We start from the raw sequence: 18,728 nt of genomic DNA, 5'->3' as shown, positions 1-18,728 counted from the left end.
GATAACATCAAGCGTCTCATCAATATCATGTGGTCAGTGGCGAATGATCAGACTCTGTTTGATATGGTAGAATGGGTTTACCTTTTTAAGATTTTGGAAATATACAGGTTCGGGAATACTTTTATTGGATGGATTAAGTTACTTTATAGACACCCGGTAGCGGTGGTACAAACAACTGGATTAATTTCAGATTATTTTACTCTGGACAGGGGCACCCGGCAGGGCTTTGGCTCTGACAGCTTTGGCTCTGACAGCGTACTGCCCAGTAATGGCTTTTCAGCCGGGTGCCTTCCAGTGGCCTAAACATGGCATTAAGTATTCGTTCATTTTATTCCCAGCAAAATTGTGTGATTTCATTACAGTTAATTTTGACCCCTTAATAAAAAGGTTTTCGAGCGATGTGGGCAGGTGGGCTTCATTACATTTATCTATGATTGGGAAGATTATTGTTATTAAAATGAATTGTATTCCAAAATTCAACTACCTGCTACAGTCTCTCCCTGTAGATGTCCCCCTCTCTTATTTAAAGCAATTTGATAGCATAGTGAAGTCCTTCATTTGGAATGGTAAGTGTCCCAGATTACATTTCAATAATTTACATAGGCCGACTGACAAAGGTGGGCTAGGCCTACCCAAGATTTTGTTTTATTATTATAAATTCGGTCTCAGACATTTGGCTCATTGGTCGCTTCCACCTGAGAGAGCCCCTCCCTGGTTTTGTATTGAACAGGAAGTTATAGCCCCTATTTTGCCATTGCAGAGCCTTTCTATTAAACTAACTGGAGAAGTCATGTTAAGTAATGTTCGGGGGGAAGGGTTGTAAATTTATATAATGTGATGCCAAATATTATGTTGCGTTTTTTCATTTTTTTTTATATATGTTATATGGAATCAATAAAATTGTTAATAATAAAAAATAGGTAGGGGAACAGGACCGACAAGGAATGACCGAAAACACATACAGGACCGACTAGATCACAAGCACACAAGTCGAACTGGCACTGAACAGCAAACACGAGGAGACTAAAATAGGGAGACAAATCATCAGGTTAACAAGACAGGGCAGGTGTGACTAATAAACTAATAATGGGCAAACAAGAAGGCGGGGTATGACGTAAGACCGAGAGACACGCGGCGATACAGAAACAAAACAAAGCCACGTGCTCTTACAAGACAACAAAACACCCTAATGGCATGAGCGCACATCGCCAAAACAATAAAGGCAATATACGCCCATGCCAACTGACAAACAAGACAAGAGAATGCGTAGCAATGCCAAATAAAGCGATGCCACGCATTCTCACGCTAAACGAAACCAGAGCGTACATCGCGAGGCTAACAACACACGATGCACGCAACAGGCAACAAAAACAAGACAGGACACCTGTGTGAGAGTTCGGCCACACACAAACCCCGAAATCTCAGACCGAAGTGACTGAACCTCAGCAAAACGTAAAGACAGCTCGCGACCCGGGCGTGCAACGTGAGCATGACGCGAGGCGCACCCGTGTTTGCAAGAGACAGACAAACTATTGACGCAAGTGCATGCTGCCAAGATGACATAAGCACGATGCACCAATGTCAATAACAGACAGACATGGAGCACGAGTGTCCGGATCCCAACACAGACTGAAACTGAACCAGACTGGAAGTCAGGATCCAGACACCATACTCATACAACGAGACAGACCGAAGAGCGCACGGCACGGAATACAACCGAAACCGTGCGCTCACCCAAAGACAGACAGTTTAATTAAAGGTGCTGTAAGTAATTTTTTTACTAAAGGAATCTTCCAAGTTTCATACAATTTAAGCTCAATTGACAATTTGTGGCATAATGTTAAATACCACCCAAAATTTTTTTGACTCGTCTGTCTTTTTCTTTAAAATAACAGAAATTGAGGTCACAGTGAGGCACTTATAATGGAAGTGTATGGGCCAAGAGGCTTTAAAGGCAAAAATATGAAGCTAATAATTTTATAAAAGCACTTACGTTAACTTGTTGTCTCCTAAGCAACCAAATTGGCCCGGTTGCTAGGGAGGGTAGAGTCACATGGGGTAACCTCCTCGTGGTCGCGATTAGTGGTTCTCGCTCTCAATGGGGCACGTGGTAAGTTGTGCGTGGATCACGGAGAGTAGCATGAGCCTCCACATGCTGGGAGTCTCCGCAGTATCATGCACAACGAGCCACGTGATAAGATGCGCGGACTGATGGTCTCAGAAGTGGAGACAACTGAGACTTGTCCTCCGCCACCCGGACTGAGATGAGTAACCACACCACCATGAGGACCTACTAAGCAGTGGGAATTGGGCATTCCAAATTGGGGAGAAAAGGGGATAAAAAAAATTATTAAAAAAAATAATCATTTTTACAGTCATTACTTTGACATCATACTTTGCCGCGCTCTACACTATCGACCATAATATTCTTCTCAATCGTCTAGAATGTATGGTTGGCATCCAGGGTATGGCCCTCCAGTGGTTTTCCTCCTATCTAAAAGAAAGGACATTCTCTGTAAATTTAGGTAATTTTTCTTCTACGTCGGCTCAATTACAGTGTGGTGTCCCTCAAGGGTCGATTTTAGGACCCTTGATAGTTTCCCTGTATATGCTTCCTCTGAGCTCTATTTTTCAGAAGTACAGCAATTCATATCACTGTTAAGCTGACGATTCCCAATTTTATTTCCCAGTGAGTGTAGACAAGAATTGTTCATCTGAGAACGCCCTAAATTGCTTCAAAGATTTTAAACATTGGATGGCAAACAATTTCTTACAATTACATAAAAGCAAAACCAAAGTTCTGATTTTAGGTTTCTCCATGTCCTCTTTACTTGGCGTGGTTGCCCAGTTAGGTCCACTGTCGTCGAATGTACAAGATCATTTAAGGAATCTTGGAGTGATTTTAGACTCCTTGTTACTTTTCAATAAGCAGATCTGTGCTGTCTGTCAAGGGTAGCTTTTTCCACCTGAGATGTATCGCAAAGATAAAACATTTACTTTCCCATAAAGACTTGGAAATTGTGAAAGTTGTAAAATTGGCTATAACTTTACACAGAAAAGGGTAGTAAGCAATTTTATCACACTAAATTCATGTTAACAAGCATATTGTTTAATGTCTTGTGGCTATACTTTAGAAATGGTGAGTATTTTAACGTTTACATATTGGCCCCATTCACATCCATTTTAAGTGCCTCACTGGAACCAGATTTTTGCTTTTTTTAAAGGAGGTGCAAGTCAAAATACATTTTTGTGATAATCAATATTATCCCACAAATGCTGTCGATTGAGCTTAACTTGTATTAAACCTGGAATATTCCTTTAAACGACATGCAGAAATGTCCTTTTTAACTGTCATATAAAATTGAAAAAGGTGCCATGAAAGATCACACCTGTCTCTGTAGGCTCAGTAAACAACGTCTCAGTTAGAAAAAAAATAGCGAAAAAGATGTCTGCAGGTCGCTGTCAGATCATTTGTTTAGCCAATCAGAAGACTTACTGCCAGTCAATCACTGTGCATGTTTACAGGGCAGCCCATATATGCTCGTATAATTGCCTGTACATTGTCCTGCTCGGGGGACCCCTTCCCTCCATCTGCTCTAATCCACCATATTTTGCAACGTAGAAGTAAGCAAACGGTTGCATTTCCGGCAAGTCTGAGAAAATTCTGTTGCCATTACCCGCAATGTAAATAACTGGAAGGATAATAATACCAGAATGCAATGCTGTGGGCTTTTAAACTATCACAAAACAAATGATGTACAGCAGAATAATATGCTAATGTAGGATCATATTCTAACAACAGCATTTATAGTAAAAGAGTAAGAAGATCACTCACTTGTTGCTGTGTGTTGAAGAGACGATAATAAAATCTGCTTCTTTATCATCAGCGTGACGATGCAGTACTTTCATGTCTCAATGTAAACCTCCACTCATATGAACCTGCATAACCTAAGATGACACCTTTATTTATTTATTTCCAAAGACGATATTCCATTAGCCATGCTGAATGCGAGATCTGAGTGTCTGTTTACAATACACCATAAAGAAAGAAGAGAGCGTGTTTATTATTTTGCCAAGATGAAACAAGATACAGTTTAGGTTCAATGAAAGTTGAAGATGCAATAACAGTGCACACTGAGTCGAGCTGCTTTTTTCCAACTGCTTTCTGCTCTCTTTCTCCCTCTCTCTCAAAAAAATTTGTTGCAGCTGTGATAGACAGATTGTCTGTTTCAGCGCCTGATCTCTAATTGACTGATAGTTCCTACAATCATCTGCCTATGCAAAAGTGTGTGATGAAACGATAGCAAAGTGTGATAAACAGTAAAACTATATGAGCTTCTAACCAATGTGTTTATAACACTAATAAATAATGATATTAATATGAAGACATAGATTGCAAGCCTGCAATATAAAGCAGCATAATTTAGGATTTTTGCATCGATAAAATGGCTGAAAGTGGATTTTACCGGAAGAGGTCCACATTCAAGGTTGATAATTGCCCCACTCTGGGCTGCATTTCAGTTAAAATTTGTAACGCCCTTCCTTTGCTAACTTCACTCCGTCTCATGGATTTGGAAATACGTCATTGCTTACGAGTGCCCACCACTGGTAGAACCCTTCCTGCAGGATAGAAACTGCTTTCACAAGATAAGGGGTCTTTTTTAATGAATATCCGGTTGGGGCAAATTGTCACGTGTTTTAAATATTATAAACTTCTACAATTTATTAATAACTCAATTTGCTGGCCAAAAAAATGGTTTGATATTTCTTTACTTTACCTTTCACATTTTTGTTGTTTTTATGAAGTGTTTTGAAATTCAGAATTTCAATCGCAGGTTACACTGTGGCAACTTGCCCCATATAGTGTGATAAGGCACGCCGTCACAAGATGTCAACTTGTGTTCAATGAACTGTGTATTTTTTCGTAGGCAATAACATTGGAAATGTTGAACTGCTTTTATGTAACCAAGACTTTAAGGTACATAGCTACAGTTGAAGTCAGAAGTTTACATACACTTAGGTTGAAGTCATTAAAACTCATTTTTTTAACCACTCCACAGATTTAATATTAGCAAACTATAGTTTTGGCAAGTCGTTTAGGACATCTGCTTTATGCATGATACAAGTAATTTTTCCAACAATTGTTTACAGACAGATTGTTTTACTTTTAATTTACTATATCACAATTCCAGTGAGACAGAGGTTTACATACACTAAGTTAACTGTGCCTTTAAGCAGCTTGGAAAATTCCAGAAAATTATGTCAAGCCTTTAGGCAATTAGCCAATTAGCTTCTGCTATGATAATTGGCTAATTTGAGTCAATTGGAGGTATACCTGTGGATGTATTTTAAGGCCTACCTTCAAACTCAGTGCCTCTTTGCTTGAGATCATGGGAAAATCAAAAGAAATCAGCCAAGACCTCAGAAAAAAATTGTGGACCTCCACAAGTCTGGTTCATCCTTGGGAGCAATTTCCAAATGCCTGAAGGTCCACGATCATCTGTACAAACAATAGTATACAAGTAAATTTATAAGCACCATGGGACCACACAGCCACCATACCGCTCAGGAAGGAGACGTATTCTGTCTCCTAGAAATGAGCGTAGTTTGGTGCAAAAAGTGCAAATCAATCCCAGAACAACAGCAAAGGACCTTGTGAAGATACTGGAGGAAACAGGTAGACAAGTATCTATATCCACAGTAAAACGAGTCCTATATCGACATAACCTGAAAGGCCGCTCAGCAAGGAAGAAGCCACTGCTCCAAAACCGCCATAAAAAAGCCAGACTTCAGTTTGCAAGTGCACATGGGGACAAAGATCTTACTTTCTGAAGAAATATTCTCTGGACTGATGAAACAAAAATTGAACTGTTTGGCCATAATGACCATTGTTACTTTTGGAGGAATAAGGGTGAGGCTTGCAAGCCAAAGAACACCATCCCAACTGTGAAGCATGGGGGTGGCAGCATCATGTTGTGAGGGTGCTTTGCTGCAGGAGGGTGCACTTCACAAAATAGATGGCATCATAAGGAAGGAAAATTATGTGGATATATTGAAGCAACATCTCAAGACATCAGCCAGGAAGTTAAAGCTCGGAACCAAATGGGTCTTCCAAATGGACAATGACCCCAAGCATACCTCCAAAGTTGTGGCAAAATGGTTTAAGGACAACAAAGTCAAGGTATTGGAGTGGCCGACACAATGCCCTGACCTCAATCTGATAGAAAATTTGTGGGCAGAACTGAAAAAGCGTGTGCGAGCAAGGAGGCCTACAAACTTGACTCAGTTACACCAGTTCTGTCTGGAGGAATGGGCCAAAATTCCAGCAACTTATTGTGAGAAGCTTGTGGAAGGCTACCCCAAACGTTTGATCCAAGTTAAACAATTTAAAGGCAATGTTACCAAATACTAACAAAGTGTATGTTCGTACTCGGACTCGAGTCTGAGTCATGAGTCCAATTTTAATGGACTTTGACTTGTCACAGACTCGGATGCATTTTTACTCGGACTTGACACGGACTCGAACCTTTGGGACTCTGGATTTTTTTCCGATTCCATGGCATTTGATTTATGATGCAATGAACAAAATAAATAAATAAAAATAACAAAACAGAAATAAATGGACACTGTCTGCAAGCAGATGTAGCACTCCCTGATGTCGTACACGTAGCCAGAGTTTGTTTCACCATGTTGAGCAAACACAACTGCAGAGCGGCACACTCAGTCAACCAATACGCTTGAATGTTACTATGGAGACTGCTGTATAACATTGATTACCAAGGTGGCTGGCATGACAAACAAATAAAGATGGGTATGTAGCCAATGTAATAGAAACTACAAGGCAGTTTCACACGGCATGGGACCTGACAACTGGTAAAATCGCACGCGGCATTTGTGCAGTTAAGACGGTGCTTGCATCGCGGTTTCATCATGGTTAAGAACTTCATTAAGTCAAGTCACTCACATCATGTCTCTCACAGTTTACGAAAACAACATATAAAAATGAAAATTCCGAAAAATATTATTAATATTGGGCTATTAAGTCTTTTTAGGAGTAATGTATCCACATATGTAGGCATCTGAATCTCTTGTGGTCCATGCAGTGTTGTCAACTTAAACTGGTCCTTGATGAATTAACTGTAACTTTTTAAATAGTTGGGGAAAAATGTTTTTATTGCTAAAGCAGACTGTAACTCTGAAAAACAGATAAACAGCACCTATTTATTGTTTTCTATTTTAAAAGCATTGATGAGCTGCTTAAAATATGTTCTTTCACAATTTTTTCCACAATAAAATGCACAATGAAATATGACGTTATTTTGGGCAGAGAAATGTTTTGTTTATAATTTAATTATAGATTGGGTGACCAGACATCCTGGTTTATTACACAGGACAGTCCTGGTTTTTGGTAGGGTCACTGATTTTTTCTTCTTAAATTAAATCTCATTGTCCTTCTCGCTATTGTCTCTGGTATCGTTTGCAGAGAAGAAAATCAATTTTGTTGCGTAGCATGTTGATATGACAATACATTTGTTATAGTCTCCAGCAAATCAGCTAAAATGTGTCTGGTTACCATGGCAATGACGTCATGCGCTTAGTGCTCAAGGTCTATATCATTCTGTCAGTCGTGTAACTTCTCAGCGAGTGCTAATTACTACTTTGTTGACTCATTATTTTCCCAAACCAGTCGGCAGATAGAGACAAAAAAGAAATCTCAGTATATATTATTTCTTTAGACAGGGATCATTTTAGATAAAACTAAACTAAATTGAAAGGAAAAATTGAAAATTAAGTGTATATATATATATATATATAAAAAAAAATCGAAACAACAATAACTCTGGTTTTAATGACTAACACAGCTTTCACTTTCTTTAGTCTATTTTTGAGTGGAGGGGAAAAGCAACAAATAACTGAAATGTCAACAGAACGCAATAGGAAGTTTGTTGAAGGACAGTTTTGTCTTCATACACCTAAAACATATGCTTTTATTCAGAAACCACTTTGAAGTTTGTTCAGCAGGAAACTAATCATAAAATATAGAGGTGTTTTTGTTACATTTATACTGACAATTGTTTTTTCTTAGCTGTGAAAGTTAAAATAAGCTTAAAATATTGATTTATTTTATGGTTTACGGTTACAATTTGAATTCAGATTCATGAACAGATTCATTCAGACTCGACTTGGATTGTTATGGACTCGGACTCGATTGTTTAAAGACTCGGACTTGACTCGGACTTAACTAAGGTGTACTCGAACCCAACACTACTTCTGAAAGAAATAAAAGCTGAAATAAATAATTCTCTCTACTATTATTCTGACATTTCACATTCTTAAAATGAAGTAGTGATCCTAACTGACCTAAGACAGGGAATATTTTCTATGATTAAATGTCAGGAATTGTGAAAAACTGAGTTTAAATATATTTGGCTAAGGTGTATGTAAACTTCTGTCTTCAACTGTATATAGAAATTGACTTTAATAAATCTACTCTGAGAAACATTAATTGGAGTAAAAAGTGTGACAACTAGCCCCGTTTTCCCCTATAAGAGAAGGAGAGACAAATTGTTGGGGGGGATGTAGGTCACGGGGTCAGGGTTGCACCTGACCTCTGTGCACCTTGCATTGAGGAGATGAGCAATGAAAGACTGATTTAAAGGGAGGTGGGCAGAGGAGGTGCAGCCAAGGGTTCAAACGTCTGACTGAAGGAATGGACAGCTGCTGTGAGAGCCCTGCCATTTCAGTTCCCGACCATTCCAACTATACCTCCGTTAGCTCCCCATAAAGGACACACTCTCTCCAAATATAGCGCACTTAACATCACTCTACAAACCTCATTGGGTGGGTGATTTCAGATAGGGCCTAAAGACAGCAACGTCGACAGTGCAGTGTTCTTTCATGATGTGTTACAAAGGCATACTTAACCTCTGCTCTAATCTGCAATAAGCCAGAAATGTCAGTTACGAGTGTAATGTACAAGAGCTAGTTAGAGAACAAGGAAAAGCTGGGGATCAGGCAGATCAGGCCAGATCATATCAGAAAGCCATTTTGATTTTCATATGCAGACTGATCTCACAGTGAAATCGGAAACAGTAGGTTGACTTTTTTTTAGATAAACTCGACCTGTGCTTACCGAAATATTAAACACTGTCCCCAGTGGCCAAAGCGGTAAGTGTTGTTGGGCGTATGGATATGTGTGAGCTCCATTTTCCGGGTGAAATGTCCACGGAGGGGTGCCAAATGTGAGCTGTGAAGGAAGATGTTTCAGCTGTACAGGATGTAATACAGTGAAGAAGAATGCATATCTTATAAACTGAACCCCCCCAACCTAAATCCTAAACCTAACCATTACTGTAGTAAAAATTTTATGTTAGGGTAAAAAATGCATTCTTAGAAACGTGCTCATCACTTATAATGAGAACATGATTCCAGCGTCCAGCTGATATACGCACACCTGTGAATTCACAAGTTCAATTTCAAATTAATGGCAAGTTTCTACATTACTTAACAATTGTAAACAGCCTACTGCTCGGCTAATAAACTATCATTCTTGGTGAAAGAACTGATCAATAAATAATAAATCTAAATATTTATTGCATTTTTACACTTACATATTGCCATTGCCATAGTTTTATAAAAGCAATACACCACTCAAGGCTGTACTACAGTAATTTCAGTAATTACAGTAATTTCACCACGGTTTAAAGGCTTTTTCCATGTCGTGTCGTCCCTAAGAATACCACTTATCCATTGTAAAATCAATGTAATGCACAGCATCTCCAACATAACACTGGAAATTGGCATGCTGCTTCTGAATGCTCATGTACCCTAAAATCGACCCCATACTGCCGAATTAATGGCAACGCCACCCCCCATGTCCGACATTTTTGCATCAATTCAAACTTGTTCACCTTTGCCTGTGGCACTACTTATATACTTATTTTGAGGTAAGGATTTTATATAGAATTCTATTGACGGTAGGTTTTAGGGCTGGAGTTTGGGTTAGGATGTAGGGTTAAAAATATACATTTCTGTGCACTGTATTACGTAATTTACAACAAAAAATACAACTCACTTTTGGCACCACCCTGTGGACATTTCACCTCTACAACCCTTCCAGCTTCAGCCATTGGGGGGGGGATGGGGTGGGGGCGGTTGTGGTTAAAATTTTAGTTAGCACAGACTGATTTTAGCAGCAAAACTTTCTACCTCCTTTTTCCGAATTCACAGCGCGATCAGTTTGGAATCTTGCAGCTTCCTTCTTTATAATAAATTTTACCAAAAAAATATATATAGCATCACTGCACTGTACGACCTCATTCCATGCATTGTTAAAGGTACAATCCATCAAGATTGAAACAGTGCAAGTGCCACTCCAGTTACATGTTACAAGCTGAAATATGAGAGTGCCTTTTTTGACAGTGTTTGATGTTGCACTAAAAGTGTTGTTCAACTGGCTGCAGTGTTGGTTCAAGATATATTGTAGGCTATGTGTGAGCTGAGTGGAAAGAATATGGGCTTAATGATATAGGGGTTATTTCTTACATTAAACAATGTTTGTGAAATATAAAAATTACCATAGCTATACCTACCACTGCAGAAATATAGTATAATTTCAAATATTTTTAAATTACTAATCAAAATCTATCACAAAATGATCAATCAGTTGAAAATTAAATAAATTAAATTAACGTCAAAACTTAAGGCAGCATATTGCATATTACAGCTGTAAACCTATAAACCATTACATATACTGTGCATACAGGAGCACCAACAGACTTTGTAGAAATGTGAGTGCCTGGCTAGTCTGGTTGTAGTAGGTGGGGCATTTATTGGAAACTTATCAGCTTAAATAAACACATGGTAGATCAGACCTCACCAAGTGTGTTAGTCATTTAATCCAGTGACACTTATTATAGGTTGTTTAAGAACTTATATTCTTCATTGGATTAATCAGAAGTTTCACAGGTACTACCATCAAACTAAATGTGCATATGAACCAGTCAATTTGAATGAATCTAGACTGATACATGGAAATGGAAATTCCATTAATCAACACAAATTGAGTCCTTGTCATTTACATAGTAATGTGTTTCTGATTCTACTGATTCTACACAGTTACTCAATAGATTTTTGTGCTCCTATTGCACTTACTAAGTGCTTTATATGGGCTATACAATAAGAATGGTCTTCAATAGATGCAATCTTACATTACAAATTCTAACAAAACCAGTTTCACTTCACAACTGAACAAGCCGGAATAAGGTAGTGAGTTTAAACACAGTCTGGCATTAGATTTCACAAACAATGGATTATAGTTTATTATTATCATAGAGGGGGTAGATTAAGTCACTAAGAAAGCAAAAAATAGCAAAAAAAAAAAAAAAAAAAAAGAGTACACCCTAGGTAATTACAACACAGGACAAGATCTGAGCAGTAGTAGTTGAACAGAAGTGACATACACACAGTGATGTTGAAATTCTCCTGAAACAGCTGCTTAATTAACAATGATATCTCCCTAGTGGTGCTTGCACAGATCTCACAGAGATTAAAATAGAGATATGATTATTTGCACAATCACATCGTGTCCAACATAATCCTCTCTCTCTTCTCTAGAAGGTGATTTCCAGTTATAGATATGCAGAAGGCTATGCATCTGGCCCCTTGTGAGTTTGACCTTTCTCCTTTGACCTCCCTCTGTTCAGCTGGCAGGAGTTTGATGGTGGTTTGGGTGGGGCTTGCTTCTGAAAACTAAAAAGTGTTTCTGGGACCCTTTACATAAGGGGTGAGCTGCACAATAGATCTGTAACTTCACATGCCCACCTCTTATCTGAATCCACTTACTGATAACAATATGCTGTATGCACGACACACTTGACAGGCCTTACATTCTTTATCCAGAGAACTTTCTCTGTTTGATATGGACACCAGCACTTGAACATTTTTTGGCTGCTGTCTGAATTATTCCCAATGGGTACAGTAGGAGTCTTTTAGAAGTTGTTGATGAGTATGTGGCTGTGAAAGACTACAGTTGTAATCAATTAGGGATTGGGCGATATTAACATTCTGGCCCATACTGATAAGCCAATTATTATTTTCATGGCAAATAACTAATACTGTTATTAAAAATCTACAGTATTTTGTCTTACTTTTTTGTCAAGTGAATTTAGTCATCGCAACATTATAATGTACAGTATGAAGCACAGATAACTATTCATTGATATATGCTAAAGCAAAAAGTCCATTTGAATGAATAAAGTCCTTATTCAGGGCTGTACAGTGCGACATATATGTAACACGTGCTACTAAAAAATCTGTGCAATTAATGTATTTACCACAGTAGCACCCGTGCGACACAGTTTTGCATATGTGTGAGACAGAGCCACTTGTTTATGTGAAGTGAGAGTTTGTTGTGTTGTTTGTGTGTGAGGTTAATCGGTGGCGCATCGCTATTTTACTTGGTAGTTGTAGTCTATTGTGCGATTAAAAATCATGTCCCAGCTGCGTAGAGTCCATACATCCAACACCAATTCACACAATTCCTAGGGAACAATCCCATAATTTCTATGCATTTGCCTCTTTGCCATTTCCTCAGCTAGTGGAGCGAGTTAGATGATGACAGGAAAATGTAGTGGTATTTTCAAGTGCTCAACCAAAAACCCAAATGAGCCTGTGAGGAAGAAACGAAAGAAGCAACACTGCCAAATGAAATTAAGGGAGAAACGAAAGGGAAAATTTTAGATACAACAGCGAGTGGAAAAAGGATTTTCCTTGGCTAACTTTCGATGCTAAACAACAGCTCTTGTTCTGTTGCTGGTGTATGAAGGCTCCAGAAAAGATTAGAGTAGACAATCCTTATGTAATGGGTAACAGCAATTTAAAAAGGGATAACATATAAAAAACACAGCACTTCCAAACGCCACGCCAGGAGACCAAATAGGAAAGAGTGGCCAGCAGACATGCTTGATCTGTAACCCCCCTGCCCTCCCCCCCCCCCAACACACACACAAAAACAATGCACTAAAGCAATGATGCAACTGCTGACAGTGTGAGTCCAGTAGAGGAGTGTCACAGTTTGGGTGAGTTTGCTGGTTTGCAAATAAAAGAGTTCTTTTATTAAGTGATGTCTGCCCACTGATTTGTCCTGCTAATTTGAAGTGTAATATATGAATGTTGTCTGGATTATGATTAGTGATATTGGGCTATATAAACAAAACTGAAATGATGTTAAGCAAGAGGTGTTATGTTCCTGCAGTCTGCCATTTTGGGCAAATAAAGAAAGTGTTTGTCTGAAAACATTTCTTGTTAAGGTTTGGATTTTGTGTGTGCTGTATGCAACATTAATGTCCTTTGCCAGTCACATGCTTGTTTAAGTGATGAACTGCACTACTTGTGGTTGTTTTCAGAGACGGTAACAGAAGTTTTATACTTGTGCTACAATTGTGTGGCCTGTGCTACAAAACTTTCAACCTTTGTAGCACCAGTGCTAGTGCTAGAGTTATCCCTTTGAGTTAGCACTAGATGATGGCAAAAGCAAACTAAAATCTAAAAATAGGTGATAATGGGCTTAGACCAATATCGATTTCGATGCTTGTCCATGCTGGTGTCTGCTAGTTTGCTGCTAGTCTATTTGGTGTACCTGCAGGGTTCCCACTCTTTTCAAGGCACAATTTTCAAGGACATTTTATGTGGCCAATGGGTGTAATATTTGAGCAAAAACACACCAGAGGTCATAATGTATATTGTGGTTATTTAATGGTTATTTTTTCTGAATTCATTACACACATTCATTTTGAAGTGCACAACACATGCAGATTATATAATTATGTAATTAAATCACAGCTTTTGCAGTTTAATAATCACAATAGGAGATATCACAATTCTTATTTGATTATTTGTGCATTGAAACATTCTTTTTCGTCCCAAATATGTTAAATTCCAAGACATTCTGCATTTTATAGCTAATACCATTTTTATGACTGGATTCAGTGACACCGTCCCTGTTTTCCACATCGTGGAAATCATAGGACCCTATATGCGGTAACCACGGTATAATCAGACTCGGATCGTTCATTTATTATTGAAAATGAATTCACATCCTGAGGTGTAAAAGGTCACATCACCACGCTCAAATGTTTTTGTAGTTAACAAAACAGCAATGTAGAACATTTTAAATCAATACCTAAACTATTTAGTTGGAGCAAAGCAGAGATGACAGCAGATGAGAAGAGAATGTATTTGACAGGGCTTCTTTCATGACAGTCAACCATTGACATTGTTTCACAATGTGCAGCAACCGGCAGTGACAAAACAAGGGATGCACTGATGTATCGGCTGTCAATATTTATCGGCCAATTGTTGACCAAAGTGTCTCCAGCAGGCCCCTTAATCCAAAGTTCAGTCAAGCAACTCTATGTGGTGCTAACATGAGTAAGCTGATTGGTTCTTTGATGTGTAATCGGTTAGCCAATCCACTTGCATCTTTCTCTTTGTCCAACTTTTAAATTGCTCAGTTTTGCAGATAAGTGCGAGAGTTATTTCTCCGAATCCCACCTCCACCCCAGCTTCACTTGTCTAGATCTGATACATGGGGAGTGTTTGTAATGTCTGTTTGTGCAGCAGCATGTCATACATGCTCAATGCAGCATGTCTTGCATTTTTGTCTAATTGTGCAGCAGCAGTAGCATGTCTATATGCATAACTCTGTATGTCTGTGTATTTTCTAGCAGTAGCAAGTATCCGTACTTGCTCTGCAGCAGCAGGGTAGCAGATCTAGGCCACATCAACATGCTAAACCTTTTCGAGTGTTGTCATTACTGAACTAACTACCTAAACCAGTAAAATGTCATTGGTCAGCTGAGTTTATCTGCTTAAGGTAGATAAGAGGCCTGCTGGAGATACCAGCACACCACTAACCCATGCTGGGGACCAGCCTTGCTGTTTGTTTCAGCAGGAAAGTCTTATACTGAGTGTTTGGGAAAGTAACCTTGTTGATTTATGTAATTTTACCTGGTTGATGGAAGCTGGGAGATAATTCATAGGCCACAGTTCTGGCAATGTCCGATTCCTGACAGGCTGCAAGTGCGGCCTGGTCCGCAGCTTCACTCTTAGTTCTAGCATGGGATGTCCTACACACACAAACAGAATTACAAGTTAATAACATAAGTCACCATTTTCTCAGTATTCAACAATAGAATTCAATAATACAAATCACATAAACAGAAGGTAGTTTGTACAAGTCATGTAATTCTTTCGAAAATAAAATAATTGTCTAACGCTGCATAAATTAACAAAATTTTTGGGCTAAAATGCCACTAAAATTCTAAATTTGAGGGGGAAAAAAAGGTCATTGACAAATAAGTTTATCAGAGATGATAAAAATTAGAAATCATATAAAAATATAGCTCAAGCTCAAGTCAAGTTCGTATAAATGTAATCATTGTGTCTACTGTCCATGTTGGTTTCATACATTTTTGAAAAACATTTGTAGCATTTTCTAAAAAAACAAAAATAAAATAATAAAAAACAAAACAATTATTTGATGACTTTAAAAATGTCAAGTGGTGTAAACAAGTAAAAGGTATTCAAATATTTTCATTGCACCTTGAAAATACATGAGTGAAAGCAACTTAATCATTCATTTAAAAAAAGTTTTCAACGTTTTTTTAACTGATTAAACTAAACTAATATAATGTAAGTATTTTACATAAAATTAGGACACTCAGTGTGTTTTTATATGGTTCGAAAAAAGCCCTCATAAGAGGCTTTCTCAGTTTTCTTTCATGAATATGTGCATACTGTATGCTCGTGCATTTATTTGAATGAGTGATTTGTTGAATGCTCGTACTTGTGATTGGGTCATTGAAACTAGGATGCATTAACTCTTGTATTGATGTGGCCTGCCTTTAGCTGTGTATAGAATACAAAGGGGGGCTGTGTGTATGTGCACATGTGTGTGCATGTGTGTCTCTCTGCATGTGTTGTGTGTGTTTGTGCTATAGGGGTGTGCTGACCCCCCTGTTTTTGTCAAATCCAAATCATGCTTTTACAAATGGATGGGACAAAGCACTTAATCTGGTGAGAGGGTACAGACCACAGCAACACTCACCTCTCACTGTGCAGACAACAACCATGGGTAAAAAAATGACTGCTGAGATCTTCTGAGAGAACGCTAATATCGTGCCACTTTCTTGAACGTAAATCCTATCCACCACTAAATAATGAGTATGCATCATTGCTGTAATAATACATTCAAAGATTTCTAGAGAAAAAATGTATTGTTCAAAGGTTGCTCTTTCATACTGGTAACCTGCAATTGCTACTTTAAAGGGATAGTTCACCTGATATAGTTTAATTCTATCATCATTTACTCACCCTCATGCCATCCCAGATGTGTATGACTTTCATTTTTCTGCTGAACACAAATGAAGATTTCTAGAAGAATATTTCAGCTCTGTAGGTCTTTTCAATGCAAGTGAATGGCGATCAGAACTTTCAAGCTCCAAAATCACATAAAGGCAGCATAAACATAATCCATACGACTCCAATGGTTTAATTTATGTCTTCTGAAGTGATGCATTTGATTTGGGTTTGAAACAGATCAATATGTAAATTACTTTTTACTATAATTCTCCACTTTCTCAATGTGACAAAATGTGAAAGTCGAGATGTATAGTAAAAAAGAACTAAAATATTTATCTGTTTCTCACCCAAAGCGATTGCATCGCTTCAGAAGACATACAGTGCATTCATAAAGTATTCAGAGATCACTTCATTTTTATCCACATTTTGTTATGTTGAAGCCTTATGCTAAAATGCTATAAATTATTCATTTTTTCACATCAATCTACACTCCATACCCCATAATGACAAAGCAAAAACCAGATTTTTGATAACTTTGCAAATGTATTAAAAAGAAAAAAACTGAAATATCACATTGACATAAGTATTCAGACCCTTAACTCAGTACTTAGTTGAAGCACCTTTGGCAGCGATTACAGCCTCAAGTCTTTTTGGATATGATGCGACAAGCTTTGCACACCTGGATTTGGGGATTTTATGCCATTCTTCTCTGCAGATCCTCTCAAGCTCTGTCAGGTTAGATGGAGGCCGTCGGTGGACAGCCATTTTCAGATTTCTCCAGAGATGTTTGATTGGGTTCAAGTCGGGGCTCTGGCTGGGCCACTCAAGGACATTCACAGATTTGTCACTAAGCCACTCTTGCGTTATCTTGGCTGTGTGCTTAGGGTCATTGTCCTGTTGGAAGGTGAACCTTCAGCCCAGTCTGAGGTCCTGAGCACTCTGGACCAGGTTTTCATTTAGGATATCGCTGTATTTTGAGTTCAGCTTTCCTTCAACCCTGACCAGTCCCCCAGTCCCTGCCGCTGAAAAACACCCCCACAGCATGATGCTACCACCACCATGCTTCACCGTTGGGATGGTATTGCGCAGGTGATGAGAGGTGACTGGTTTCCTCCAGACATGATGCTTGGAATTGAGGCCAAACAGTTAAATCTTCATTTCATCAGACCAGAGAATCTTGTTTCTCACAGTCTGAGAGTCCTTTAGGTGCTTTTTTATGTGTCTTGCTCTGAGGAGAGGCTTCCGTCTGGCTACTCTGCAATAAAGCCCAAAACGGTGGAGTGTTGCAGTGATGGCTGTCCTTCTGCAAGTTTCTCCCATCTCCACACATGATCTCTGGAGGTCAACCAGAGTGACCATCGGGTTCTTGGTCACCTCTCTTACCAAGGCCCTTCTCCCCCGACTGCTCAGTTTGGCCATGCGGCCAGCTCTAGGAAGAGTCCTGGTTGTTCCAAACTTCTTCTATTTAAAAACTATGGAGGCTACTGTGCTCTTGGGAACCTTCAATGCAGCCATAATTGTGCCTCAACACAATCCTGTCTCTGAGCTCTGCAGGCAGTTCCTTTGACCTCATGGCTTGATTTTTGCTTTGATATGCATTTTCAGCTGAGAGACCTTATGTAGACAGGTGTGTGCCTCTCCAAATCATGTACAATCAATTGTAGAGTGTAGAAACATCTCAAAGATGATCGAGAGAAATGGGATGCACCTGAGCTAAATTTCAAGAAAGTCATGCACATCTGGTGAATTTCTACCTGAGCTATTTCTACCTGATCTAACCCTTAAAATGTGATTTGGTGGTGTTACCTAATTTATTTAGGTTGATTCAGTGATGTTAAATATTGTAACATTCTTTACATCAACTTGAATTAGACCAGTAAATGTTACCACATGAAGCACATTATTTAGCTTAATATTTCTTTAGACCAGGAGTCAGAAACCTATGGCATGCGTTCCAGTATTGGCACGTGAAGGGGTAATCACTGGCACGCCAGCAACGGTCGAGAGAGGAGAGAAAGTAGTAGACTATTTTATTTATATAAATTCTGCACCAGCATTTCAATCTACATCTTGATGTAATCCTTACTCATGATTACGCAGCATGTTTTCATTAGCTGAATGGGAGGCTAAACAAAAAGTTAAAATGTGACTAGGCTCACTTTCGGTTAATCGCACAAGTAAATGCGTCGCTTTGCTTCGGTCAGGCTGCGCGGATGACAGCCTGCATTCCATGTTTCATTTGTTTCTTTTTGCTTTCAGAACAGCACGTGATGTAATAAGGAAAACTATTAACTATTGTGCACTATTCACTATTAATCCTTGAGGTTTCCAACCCAGCATACAGGTACACCCTCCTTAAAATCATG

The 18,728-nt window shown here is 38.7% G+C and overlaps 1 protein-coding gene across 2 annotated transcripts in view; it reads right to left on the bottom strand.

The window, feature by feature from the left end:
- LOC127432197 (junctophilin-1-like) overlaps nucleotides 1–18,728 on the bottom strand; it is a 56,152-nt gene that overhangs the window by 17,097 nt on the left and 20,327 nt on the right. The window contains exons 3-4 of one of the 2 annotated variants that reach the window (XM_051683080.1): nucleotides 15,010–15,128; nucleotides 5,371–5,500 (exon numbers count right to left, since the gene is read on the bottom strand). In XM_051683080.1, the coding sequence (XP_051539040.1) occupies nucleotides 5,400–5,500; nucleotides 15,010–15,128 (220 nt within the window). In that variant the 3' untranslated portion in view covers nucleotides 5,371–5,399. Of the gene's footprint in view, nucleotides 1–5,370; nucleotides 5,501–15,009; nucleotides 15,129–18,728 lie in introns of those variants that run through there. The other variant, XM_051683079.1, reaches the window with a different exon arrangement.

This window comes from Myxocyprinus asiaticus, chromosome 41 (assembly GCF_019703515.2).
Source record: "Myxocyprinus asiaticus isolate MX2 ecotype Aquarium Trade chromosome 41, UBuf_Myxa_2, whole genome shotgun sequence".
Taxonomy (NCBI): domain Eukaryota; kingdom Metazoa; phylum Chordata; class Actinopteri; order Cypriniformes; family Catostomidae; genus Myxocyprinus; species Myxocyprinus asiaticus.
Note: the sequence above shows the minus strand (reverse complement) of the source record. Positions and strands in the feature narration are given on the sequence as shown.